This window comes from Chionomys nivalis, chromosome 2 (genome assembly GCF_950005125.1).
Source record: "Chionomys nivalis chromosome 2, mChiNiv1.1, whole genome shotgun sequence".
Taxonomy (NCBI): Eukaryota; Metazoa; Chordata; class Mammalia; order Rodentia; family Cricetidae; genus Chionomys; species Chionomys nivalis.
Window position 1 is genome coordinate 50,206,162 of NC_080087.1, and position 13,372 is coordinate 50,219,533.

A 13,372-nucleotide genomic window follows, 5' to 3' on the forward strand; every position below is an offset into this window, starting at 1 on the left:
TGAGATCTTAGTCTATTCAAATGCACAGCTTCCTAGGCCTGGATGGAGGGGGGAGGGCCTTGGACTTCCCACAGAGCAGGGTGCCCTGCCCTCTCTTAGGACTGGAGAGAGAGGGAGGAGGGTAAGTGGGGGAGCGGGAGGGAAATGGGAGGATGGGAGGAAGTGAAATTTTGAACGGTATTATTTACAAAGCAATAAAAAAAATTAAAAAAAAGAAGAACAAATAAATGTTCTGCCCTTTAAAAAAAGAAAGAAAAAGATTTATTTTTAGGAGTCTGGGTTTTGCTTGTTTGTATGTATGTATGTATGTGCACTGACTACGTAGCTGGTGCGACAGAGGCCAGATGAGGAAGCTGGATCTCTCAGAACTAGTGCTGAGACTGTTGTGAGCCTTTCTGTGGCTGGTGGGAACTGAATCTGGGTTCTCTATGAGAGCAACAAGTGCTCTTAACCACTAAGCCATCTCTCAGCCCTTGTATTAGTTAACCTGGTCTATCTTTCCAATATCTTTCTTTCTTCACTCTCTTCTACCCACTTAATACTCCAGACATGCCAATCAAAGTTTAATCCCTGGAAAAGGCAGCCGGAAACGAGAAACGACAGGAGAATCTGGATAATTTCCTGGGGTTAAGGGATAGCCAGGCCAGTGAGGCGTACACGTTCAGGAAGCCATACTGATGTATACAGGCAGGACTCAGGCACACCCAGACTAACCTTGACTCGTCCTTAGGCCAACACTCCCACAAAGTACACACGCTTTCTTTAAAGGCATTCAGTCACACATTTTGCCTATGAGCTGTCAAAGAGCTAATTGTCTCCTACTTAGACTATGGAAATAACCTCTAACCCTCCCACTCGGTACATCTACATTGAAGCCATAATTGTCTTTCTATAACACAGGACTTGTCATTTAAAAAGAAAATTTCTTTGTGTTTCCCCAATACTTATAGTGAATTCCAGTCAGAGTGGAACGCCCCCTAGAGTGTGAGTATGGAAAACGGAGGGGTATGGTTTGAACGTTCCCTCCAAAACACTTGCTGAACAATTACTGCCACCATGATGGCCTTGAGAAGAATGAGCCTCCTCAAGTGGGTTAGTTTATCAGAGATTCCGTGTGATCCCTTTCCTCAGTTTGCTCCATCTCTTTTCTCCGTGTGCTAGCTTTGGCCATGTCCTGTTGCAACAAGAAAGTCCTCATGGTATGTGGCATCAGGACCTCTGATTTTCCAACTGGCAGACTGTGAGTCAAAGGGCATATATTGTTTATAATTTGCTCAATCTATAGCATTACGTTAAATTTAGCAGAAATCAGACGAGAACGTGGAGGCATATCAAAGCCACTTCAAGTTTTTAAAACAGGAGGGTGTGTGAAGTCATCTTCCATATACAATTTCCATATCATAAAAATTCTTCAATGGTTTCTCAGTCATGGGTCTATAGCATATCCCTAAGCTATACTGAGTCATCAAAAAGGTTAAGGACCTTTCACTACAGAATAAAGCCCAAAGTCCTTTTTTTTTGTTTGTTTGGGTTTTTTTTGGGGGGGGTGGTTTTTTGGAGACAGGGTTTCTCTGTAGCTTTCGAGTTGGAGTCTCTCCTGGAACTAGCTCTTGTAGATCAGGGCTGGCCTTGAACTCACAGAGATCCATCCGCCTGCCTCTTCCTCCCAAGTGCTGGGATTAAAAGCGTGCACCACCACCACCCGGCTTCTTAGCAGTGCTTTAACGACCAATATATCCTCTCTATTCTCTGCTGTTGTAGAATGCTAAGCTAACAGCTGTCACCTACATTGTAACAGCTGGGGCTACTATCAAGAGACTTCTGACTTAAACCTCATAATCTACCTGTTTTTAATTGTTGGGGTCAAACTCAAGGGTATACCTCATAACCCAAGTCTACGCTTCACTCTATGAGGGTGTGTATCTTGTTTTCATCCACTTCCCCTTTCCCATTCTGCACCAGTCTTGCTTTATAATTCTAACACATGGACTTACTTTAGTGTGTCTCTGGGTGTATGTGTGTGATACACGCTCATGCATAAGAGTTCCAAGGCCACAAGGTAATGTTCTATTGCCTTCCACTTGGATTTTGGTACAGGGTCTCTTTACTGGACCTGGAGCTCACCCTTTTGGCTAGACTAGGAGTGGCTGGCAAACTCCAGAGATTCACCCATTTCTCCCTCCTCTGTATGGGAGTTAGTTATAGATGCACAGGCCACTGTGCATAGCTTTTAAGCCTACTTGGGATTCAAACTCAGGTCCTTATGTGAACAGCAAGTGCTTTACAAACCAGGCTATCTCTCTAGCCTGACTTTCAACTATTTTTTTCCTTTTTAAGACAAGTTCTCTTTACATATCCCTGGCTGTTCTGGAACTCACTATATAGACCAGTCTGGCCTTGAATCACAGAGATCCATATGCCTCTGCTTCCAGAGTGCTGAGATTAAAGGTGTGCTCCAGTTATGTCTGGTGACTTTAACAATTATATCCAAAAATATTTTTACAGCATCACCATGGATGCTCAAAAGCTAATCATCTTTAAACACAGTAATATGTTGCATCCACTCTGTTCTAAGGATGCTCATATTTCCTTGGAGGCTGGGACCCAAAGTCCTGCTCAGTCCTGAACAACAGCTCATAGATTAGCCCCAAACGAAACATTCCTTTCACTGTGAGCAGCACTGAGACAGAGTCCATATTGACTGCTCAGTTTCAAGAGGGCTCTAGCATTGCCTGGTTTAATTGAAGATACAAAGAGTTCTTTAATTTGACCCAAATATACACTATGCCGGATAGAAAACATGCCCCATTATGAAGAGATCTGATTCGTTTTAGCACAACCTTTTACTTGGTCACTTAAGAAACCATCCAAGTTCTTTTAAAATGAAACGCCAAAGAATGCCCCCATTCATTAGAAGAGGGAAAAGCCAAAAAGATGCAATATTAACATATTTTTAAAAATTACTTCAAAAGTGAGGGCATGTTCTGGTCAACCAGTATGCGAAGGGGACTAATACATTGTCAAGGCCGGTCAAGGCCGGCCTTAATTTATTATTAAGTTAAAAGAAAGCTAGATTTGGCTTTCATGGGGAATTTCCATCTTTGTTACAAACCATGCCCGTGCTTCAGAGCTGAGGTCAGGTTTTCTTGGTAAACTCAAAGAGTAACCTCCCCCTTTTAAGTTCCCTTTTTTAACATTTCAGACAATTCATCTTTTTGAACGAGAAAGAGTAGAAGAGAGGAATGTTGAATGAGGTTAAGTAAACGGAGAATCTGTCACACAAAGCAAGTATAAATCCCAGTAAGAGCAGCCATGAAGGACAAACGGAAGCATTATTCTTCTGAAAACATTATTCTTTAAACAGTGTGAAATGACATCCTCCCTAGAGACGTCCCCTGAGAGGGACAAACTACTTCCTCAGAAGTCAGTTTCTAGGCTTTGAGTATAAGAAGGGCAGCAAGGCTGGCTCAAAGTAAAATTTAAGTTTTCCTTGTATAAAATATTTGAGTTAGAACCACAAAAAGGAACTCACAGGAGTTCTTCTGGGTTCATCTTTGATGCCTACTGATGTTCCTATGGACATAAAGGCCTGGAAAGAGACGTACCGCTATTACTTTTAGCTCCATAAATCAGTGAGCATGTCCGTATCCTGAAATATACGCCTAATACAGTCCCCATTTTCCAGGGAGAAATATATCAGACTCAAATATACTATGTGTAAGGTGATTTATGCTTTTGGTCCAAGTGTAACGTTTTCTTCTGCTCAGGCAGAAACTTGACTACATATCCAGCATTCCATGCAGCTGTTAGCGCCTGAGGACTTAACTGCACGTAATTACAGAAACGTTGTTTAACGTAGGTAACCAGAATTCAGATTCTGTGTCAAAGGTTTAAAATATGCTTAAACGGGAAAAATATTCACAGTGAAATTTTGTTTCTCCAAAATAAGAAAGTTTAATGAACGCATACCCCATGAAGATCTCTCTTGAAAGAATTTGGAAAAAGCAAGTACACTTTGAATTTAAAAGAACACATGAAGAAGCACACCAGAGGGGGGGAAATCAGAGTTATGATTGATTTATTTAGCAAAATAAACTCGCAGAAAGCTTTCTAATAAAAACAAAAGAATCACGCCAAAACTTTAGGCCCATGGTCTTTGGTATTGAGATTCAAGATATAAAATAGTTTATTTTGAAAACTTTATCTATTGATTGGGTCTATAAACGTTTTGCATAGAAGGGAAAGATAATATGAAGTTACCTGTCATTATGTTATTTATCAAAAAGCCAATGAAGGTATAAAGTCACAAATCACATCCGTGAATTGACCAACATCACCAAAGAAATGTTCATTTGCACATGTTTTCATGAAAAAGGCTTTCAGTTCCTTTACAATCTTATGCCATCATTTTATCATGTTATTTGAACAGCTTCCAGGTCCTAGGATAACATTATTCATATTTTAAAAGCCTGTATTGCTTGGAATTATGTGCCTCAGTATGTTCCATAACACAGTACCCGGAAGCTTCTAACAGCATTAAATTAATGATAATAAAACCCAATTCTGTATAAATCATTTTTGTTTATATTAAGGGAAATATGACATAAAGAACAGGCATTTTGTCTCTAATAATAACTGGTCACTCAGCAAAGCCAAACATTCACAGAAATACTAGGGGACAGCCAAGGCTGTTCTCCATATTCCTGCATTTTTGTGTGAAAATGTCCTCCCTTGAAGTTGTGCCAATAAATCTGGGGGAGAAATGATAACACATTTTCTTTTTTTGCATGAACTCTCGTGATCTAAATACAAATACTCATGGCTTTGGTGCTAGCATTGAGTTTGAGAACAGGAGGAATATAACCATAATAAGACACAGCTATCTATTAGGAGGACTGCATAAAGACACCTTTGGCCATGGAGGCTCTGAGCCCTCTGGAAATAAGTCAGCTGCATTGCCAACATGACAAAGAAGATGGCAATGTTCAGAATCAAGAAGAGTCTGGTATACGAGGCCGACAGTGATGGGGCTCTATTGCGGCTTGATGTCACCATTCGCATCTGTCCAAAGCCACCTTTCATGGAACCCCCATTTTTCTGTTTTTCATATGTGACATCGGCAAAATCCAAAAGGTCTTTCATTTCTTCATCTTCATCAATGGGCAGTTCTTTCTGCGCCAAAATCTGAGCTTTCTGTCGAACTTTCTTCTCATTGACTTCAATCTGTGCAAAAATATCAGGGACGGCATCCACAAACTTGTAACGCTTGCCTGCCCTTCGGCTTTTCTTCGACTTGCCTTGCTGCTGCTGCTGTCGCTGGGATATAGCAAAAATCCTGTCGATGGCTTCCTCCGTCTGTCTCTTATCAGAAAACCTCAGTAGCCGCTCAGCAGTCTTCCTAAAGCTGGCTGTGTTCTGGACTCGCGACAGGATCTGCTTCTCGAGCAGCCGGAACACTGGTTTAAAATGCTGCAGGTTGTGTTCCACAATAGCAGCATAATCTTTCACTTCGGGAACAGTGGGGCTCTTGATGGCTGAACTCCGGTCAAACAGAATTTTCTGATGATCTGCAATGACCTGTGCAAACGCAGACTGCCCTGGGCTCTCACCTGTCCACAGGTAAGTGGCATAGGCATGTTCATTGGTAGTTACAAAAACATCCAGCCGCTGAGGGTCTCCATGGATGCTGAAGCTCTGGACATCCACAGAGGGTCCTATGAAGAGGTAAGCTGCCCTGGTGATGGGACTTCGCAGGTGCATGGTGACATTCACATAATTCGTCCCATTGTAGGGATAGCCCCGAGGATATGTCACTGAGGCAAAGGTTGCCTTCTCGCTATAACCAGTATCATCCATCCAGTACATCTTATAGAGACCGTCTCGCTGCCGGATGAAAGCTCCATGGACCCCGTCTACTACTGTCTCCTCAAAAGGCACGTCCACATTGTGGAAGAAACTCGCTGCTGTCTCCAGGGGGCTCTCCTCTCCCAGGTGTATCTGGTCGACAAGGAGGAGGAGCTGGGGGTGTAGGAGGATCAGATTCCGCTGAATGTTCTTCAGGTGGAGCAGGGGGTTGTAAGCTCCTATGCCTTCTCCCCGGATAAAAACCACCCCTTCTTTCTCCGCCGCTGCAACGACTCTCCCCTGACAGCTGGCTGCCAGGTCATGCTTGTACTTTGACCATTTGGATGAACAGTCTTCTGTGACCTGACCCTCCCAGGGAGAAAAGCAACTCTTAGACACTGCTGGAGAAAACATGAGCACATTGTTGAAGAAGGTGTACTTGGGCCCGTAGAGGGCCTCGGTAATGAAAGGCACGCCATTGGGGGCGAAAGTGAACGAGTTTTGGTCAGGATGCTCATGTCCTGCGTTGAAATTTCTCCACCCTTTGATCCAGTCTTTATATTTGTTCCTGTGGACAATGTCATATATTGCACGTCCCCCAAGTTTTCCCGACTTGAAGGAGAGGAACGATCTATTAATTTCTGCAGGCAACGCACTTCCGTAAGTCACAACACCCCAGTCTTCAAAATAATGCAGTGTTGGGGTGCCAAAATCCGGAGGTGGAACTGACTTCAAGCTGGCATCATACCTGAAGGGATGAAGTGTTTCAAAATTAAATGGTTTTTTTGATGGAAGTAAAAAGAACTCTCTAGAATTATGATGCCACATGACAATGTGGCAGCAAAATGCAATCTACAAATGCCACCCAGAGCAGGGCAGCGTATCAGGGACCTGTCACAAAACACTCATAGATCAGCATGCACAAGGGTGAGCACTAGGGACTTCATGGGAACAACACACTGTGTAACCTGTGATCCCGGGCTGGAGTTAGAAACAAGTTCTGCACTAACCTCTACTTGGATCTTTTTCCACTTAGCTATTTCAGAGTTGCCATCCAAACTACTGGGGCTCATAGATTTAAAAAAAATCCATCAAAATTCTGGTTAACGAGATCCTATTCTAGAGAACTCCACATAAGGTTGTGGATCCCAACATCCTGCTGGACCTGCACCAAAGAAGAGCAGCTCAACAAGGACTATGCTCAGTCCGGAATCTGTGCCTCTCGTAGACTCTTCTCCTCTAAAACTGTAAAGCAGGGCAGAACTTCACAATGCAGACACAACTTACTGTGAATAGCATACCAAAAAGTATAAACTGGTCAAATTACAAGAAACTAATATTGGCACATTTAAAACCGTGGCTACTGCTGAGACCAGAACCAAAGGGGTTGCTTTGTTAAATTTGAAGATGATGCCAAACTTCTGAGATAAAAAGTGACTTATTTTTATTCATGCTTAATGTCCATTAATGGAATATGAATGACACTTAACACAAAATGCTGCAGATGTTAAGCACAAAGATGATGATTTTCACAACCTTAGACAACTGCCTTGATAAGATCGTGTGATCTGCTGCTCTAAGAAGATGTGAACTCACTTCTAGCTCATACATACTTTCTCTTAGTGAACAAGTCACCTGTGGTTGAGTTGCTCTTACTGGTTTTTGGCTTTCTCGATTTCTGTAGTCTCAGTATCGGGACATCAGAAGTCCTCTCTGTACTGAGGTCTAGTATAATATTTGCTTAATTAAGGTAACAACAAATATACAGAAAGCCGAATGACCATTTTCTTGGCTCTTTATAGGTTTAAGTATTCTTACAGGGGCATATTTAAACTTTAGATGCAGCATTAATCTAACTCCTACAGCTAGCTTTCTAGAACTCTCTTGGTTGCCTTTTTATGGGTGAGAATACAATCATGTAATTACTATACCTCGGAGGAGCTAATATCTCTAATTCCTCTGTGAAAAGAGTTGTACAATGCCAGTTAAATGCCAGGTAGTTCCTGCTTTGATATTTTTTTCTTCTTGATTAAACATCAGGGTTGGGGGAGAAAAAAAGTCAAGAAAATTCTACAGAAAGCTAATCTGGGGGCTAAGTGCAAATTTCAATAGCTTTGAAAAACTCAACCATTAACTGCCATCTTGATTTTAACTTATTTGAGGCCAACATACTTGGCAACACTTAAATAAAGGGGGGTGGGGCAAGCTCCTTCCAGGCTTAAAAGATTACAACAAAAAGAATTACATGGTCTTTTTATTATCAAAGTGAAACTGTCAAACACTGTGCACACTTCTGAACAGCTGCGAAACTCGGGAAAGGCCATGTCATTAGAGGATTATAATGCTCGATTTACCAAGACAAAACAAACTATTTGACTTATTTTTTGGGCGTGTAATCATCAGAGTAATCTGGTCAAAACTGAGTTTTCTCCTTCTACTATTTAAAAATGAATGACATAAAAATCTAAGAAAAGCAGGTTCATCTGTGCAACAGCCCAAGTTTAGGACACCTCCAGTCAAAGAAAACCAAGAGCAAAGTGGTAATTAGATATCCATCTGTTCCTAACAGGTTTAAACATTGATAAGAGTTGAATTAAAGATATATCTACTTATGCGAAGGGGTTTTTTTGTTTGCTTGTTTTATAGAAAAACAGTGCATAGCATGAACCCAGGAACCATTTCACTGGAAAGCCAGCTCAACATGTCATACCAAAGAAATTCTGTGTGTAGAGTGCACCAGCGCTGCCCTTTGGATGGTGTGCCTGGACCTTCTACCACACGGTTCTTTCTGATCTGGTCAGCTAGCCAGTTTCCACTGCCATTACGCATGACGAATTTATCCAGGAACACTAATTGGCTTTCTGGACCATAAAACCAGTTGTAATTGGAGTCTGCAATGGCCACAGTTCTTTGAAACCCTGCGGAGAGAAGTTCGAGAAGATTGAGTTTAAAACTGTATATCCCTATAAAGGTCCAAATGATGCTCATCCAGCCTGTTTTGAAATTACAGCCAAGTTTGTCTTAGACAAAAGTAAACAAAACTGTGATGTGTGTATGCTATGCCAATCCAATCTGCCATAACTGCCCGGAAAGTCTTCCACTGCGTACAAGCTTGGATCTGTTATGCAACAACCTGTGGCTGGTAACAGATGTGACGCACCTCTTAGCATGTACATGCTACCCCTTCCTCACTCTCCACTGGTCGTGCTATAAATGATGAGGCCTGCATCTAGGACAGACACCACCTTCTTCAGGTGTGGTCCTGAAGCTGGGAAGGCACTAGGATTTTCTGCAGCTCAACTTGCGCTCTAGGCCAAGATAAGAAAGTAGGGTGCTTCGATTTCATAGGCTTCCAATAAAGTAAAACTTACTTTGCTTATAAGGGTGATGACAAAAACTGAGTCCCCAAAAAGCTTCTGCTAACATATACTGCTAGAATTTAAAGGAGAAAAACAATAAAAAAAAAATGCATGGATCATGAAGACAGGTACCATTACTGGAGTTTGGGAAAAAAATCAAAATCAAATTCAGATATCATTGAGCAGAAAGGAAGAAAACCCTATGCCAGATGACAATAATTATTACTATAATATCAACCATAGTAGAGAGGGAGGGAGGGGGAGAAGGAGGAGGAGAGAGAGAGAGAGAGAGGAGTTGAGAATAGGTTGAAAGAATAAAACAAAAACAGAATTTCTTTGAAAATGTTATCATGAATATTTATAGCTAATAATTTGATTTCCAATAGCTTTATAAGCAATCTTCTAACATAATTATATTGTAAAATATGGCAATCAAAACTCATACTACAAGTTCTTTAAAATCAGAGGACACACTCCTCTTTAAATCTCAAATTGCCTATTACAATGCCTATCTTAGAGATGTTCGGTAGTATGTTGCATTAATAAGCAAAAATAGCTAAGTCCCCTCCTAAATGCATTCTTACTGTTTTCCCTTGGGAAATGCCCACACATGTGCTTGCAGCAGCCCCAATCCCTGAGAGGGCTTGCTGTGTGATCTCAGCTCAAATCATAAACACGGGAACCTCCTCAAGGTTTCCTACTCTAGACAATCCTTGATTATCAAAAAGAACATCAAAATACACTTCTTTTCTCGGTCTAAAAATAAACAGTAGCATTCCCAGGGTGCAACTAAATCGGATCTTTAGGTGGTCATTCGTTATGCAGTTGTATTTTTATCTTTGTAGATACAGATGTGCACAGAAATGGTGTGTGTGTGGAGGTCAGAGGACAATCTCAGGTGTCAGTTCTCACTGTCCACCCTGCTTTAGGCAAGATCTCTTGCTGCTCACCCCTGTGTGTACCAGGCTAGTTGGCCCACAGCTTTCCAAAGTGTTATCCCATCTCCCCATATAAGTGTTGACATCACAGATGCATGCTGCTGACTCTGGCTTAACATGGGTTCCAGGAATTCAACTCAAACTCAGGTCCTCAAAGCTACACAAGTATTTTGCCCCCCTGAGCCACCTCCGTAGTGCATCGGTTTGTGCATGACTCATCTATAAAGGAGAATGTCTCACTCTCTGGTCCTGTGTGCAGATGCCATGCGGTCAGCCAGCATCACCCTCCCGCTAACACGCCTTCCTAGCCTGTTGCCATGTCTTTTCTGCCACTGTTCCCTCTGGGATTATTATAAGCCCAAATAATTATTATTTAGAATTATTAATTACAGGCCAAATTCATCTTCTTTTGTAAGCTGCTTTTTGTCAAGGTTTTGGGGTTTTTGTTTGTGGGTTTTTTTGTTTGTTTGTTTTTATTTTTATCATACAGCAGAAAAGAAACTAGGAAATTAACCATCAGAATCATCAAAAATTTACCTCCTAAATTTTCTGATCTTAGTCCTGTTTTAGAAACCAGGAGGATTATAACGATGTCTTAGAAATAAGTAAGAAATGAGTAATGGCTTTTTGTTTGTTTGTTTGTTTGTTTGTTTGCTTTTGTGTGTGTGTATGTGTGTATATGGTTTTTTGAGACAGGGTTTCTTTGTAGCTTTGGAGCCTGTCCTTGAACTCACAGAGATCTGCCTGCCTCTGCCTCCTGAGAGCTGGGATTAAAGGCGTGCGCCACCACCGCCCAGCTGTGACTAAAGTTTTATATCATTTTATTGTTTTGTTCTGTATATTCTGTGCCATTTGCTCTAATACAATATTTAATCCGATATGCACATCATGGTATTTCACTGTGGTTTTAGTACTTTTTTCTTTTAAAAAAAGTGTTAAAACTTCATTAAAACCAGGGTCTTATGTATGTTTAGCTATCATTCTACCACTGAACTACACCTTGGCTCAATGAAACACTCAAAGAAAATACTAAGCTTCAAATACAATATATATATATATATATATATATATATATATATATATATATATATATATGATCTACCATTCATTTCAAGTCTGTAGACTTTGAATTAAAAAACTAAATCCCAAATCTACCATCGACCTAAGCTTGGACCTCAGAAAATAAACTGAAGTACAATTATCTTGTTTAGGTTCATGAAAATGAATTTATGGCTATCAAGTTTAAATATATAGAGAAAGTTCCAACCTTTATAATACTGAAACTAGCAAATCTTCACACTAGCTCCCAAAATGTTTGATTTCTATGTAGCTCTTAAATTTTTAATTGGATGAAAAAGAAACTTTCACCTCAGTAGACAAGCCCTCCTGCGCGGCTCATGTCTTTGTCTATTCTAGCTCACGGTCACAGTCAAAATAGTGAAATGTTTCTCCCTCTTCACTGTACCTGGCAAGATGGTCCTGTACATGAAGGCAAAGTGTTGCTTCAGCCACGGATGGCCAAAGTGGTTGATGTCAAAGTGCCTCTGAACAAGAAACATGTACTGGAACAGTGATCTAGTGGTGTAGCTGCCGTACGCCACTCCTTCATAGAGCGAGCCATCTGTCACCTCTCGCAGCAAGACCAGAGACTTCTCCATGATGGTCAGAACTTGCTTGGTCCACAGGTAGGCCTCTTGGAGGTACCCTGAAGGAGGAAAACAAAGACTAGGGGCTGAAGCAGAACATGGATAAAAACATGGCCAAGCAAAGCTCTGCAAACCATCCGAGCAGTTTTTATTATTACAAATCATATTTTGCAATGCTCCCAGTTTTTCACCATGACAAATGACAGCCTGTTCCAGTTTGTAGTAAGTCCATGATAAAGGCTAAGACAGTTCTGAATACAGGCCACTTATCAACTAAACAAACTTAAACTCTCAAGTGAGGATCAAGGGACTTCCCAATTTTTATCAGACTAAAGTGACACCTACCTCGTATCACAACTTGGCACTTAACTTTAGAAAAAGTTTCCTTAAAAACTTCTCAGAAAGGTTTTCTGGAAGTCCATCACTTGGCAAAACTTCCCATGTTCACACTAAGCTGAAAAGAGTGCTGTCAATGCTAAAGATACTTCTCTCAATTTGTCTCATCACAGAAGGCGACTCTAGTTTTTTTGTGCTTTCAGATTCCAGATCAAAATCTAATAGTGAGACGAATCAGCTGGGAATCCTGAGGTGGTCAGGGGCAAGGTGCACGGCCATGTTCAAGCCTTCCTTCACATGACCACACTGTTTGATTTTCCCACTGAAGATTACTTATACAATCTTTGGATGGAGAAACATGGACTTTCTACAATTCTTGCACTTAGGTAACAACAGTACCTCTTCATGTTACAATCTACACAGCACTGAACAGAACCTGACTTAGTCCTTTCCACAAGCCAGTTACCCCTTGCTGTCCCCAATCTACAGGAAAGTTGGCTTATGTGAGACCTCGGGCACCTGGCTCAGAATGAACAGAACTCTGGTCCGAACCGAGGCTTGACGCCATCTTTGTTTCGGTGGCTCTCTATGCCGGGATAAGGGTGAGCTTCTCAGATGGGTGGAGCCTGTGCTTTACTCCACAAGCATGTGTGTCATGTCTGTATGACCACACTACCACAGGCTTCTGGGCAATGGGCTAGTTGGTAGGGTCAGCGGTGACTCAGGTCCTAAGCTAAGCCATGTCCCTCAGTCCCTAAGGACCCTCCTACTCTCACACTTTGTAATAGAGGTGACAATTAATTGTAGTCTGGCTCTTGCTCCCCACTTTCCAGCAGTCCACCTACCTACCCTTTCTCATCAGCAGTCCCTAAAGCCACAGTCCCTTTCCTTCTCTGTGTCCTCCATCTCCAGCCAGATAGACAAACAATTAAAGCCTGGCTATGGCTTTGTAGATATCACACTACCTGGCTCCCTTTTTGTTCTTTCACTAGCTGTCTCTCCTGACAGTGTCTACCAACATACTCTGCAGACTGCAAAACGAGTCATCCAGGACAAGATTCAAGTTGTCAGTAGAAGCTTTTCCTGAGACGTAACTACAAGCGATGGTTGACCAACAAAACAGAAAGAAAGCTGGGTACAGCAAGTTCTTGTTGGATAATCTGTAAAATGTTAATTAATTAATTCTTTTACTCTCATTTTTTTCCTTCTTTCTTTCCTGTCTTCTTTTTGAAACTGAACCTAGAGGCTT

At 41.4% G+C, this 13,372-nt stretch overlaps 1 protein-coding gene across 4 annotated transcripts in view; it reads right to left on the minus strand.

Annotated features, from left to right (window-relative positions):
• Positions 1 to 4,067: 4,067 nt before the first annotated feature.
• The window catches only part of Dse (dermatan sulfate epimerase), a 62,390-nt gene continuing 53,085 nt past the window's right edge, over positions 4,068 to 13,372 (minus strand). For 3 of the 4 annotated variants that reach the window (XM_057763157.1, XM_057763156.1, XM_057763158.1), the window contains 3 exons: positions 11,607 to 11,846; positions 8,555 to 8,762; positions 4,068 to 6,592 (listed from right to left, as the gene is read on the minus strand). In XM_057763157.1, the coding sequence (XP_057619140.1) occupies positions 4,831 to 6,592; positions 8,555 to 8,762; positions 11,607 to 11,846 (2,210 nt within the window). In that variant the 3' untranslated portion in view covers positions 4,068 to 4,830. The remainder of the gene's footprint in view (positions 6,593 to 8,554; positions 8,763 to 11,606; positions 11,847 to 13,372) is intronic. The other variant, XM_057763159.1, reaches the window with a different exon arrangement.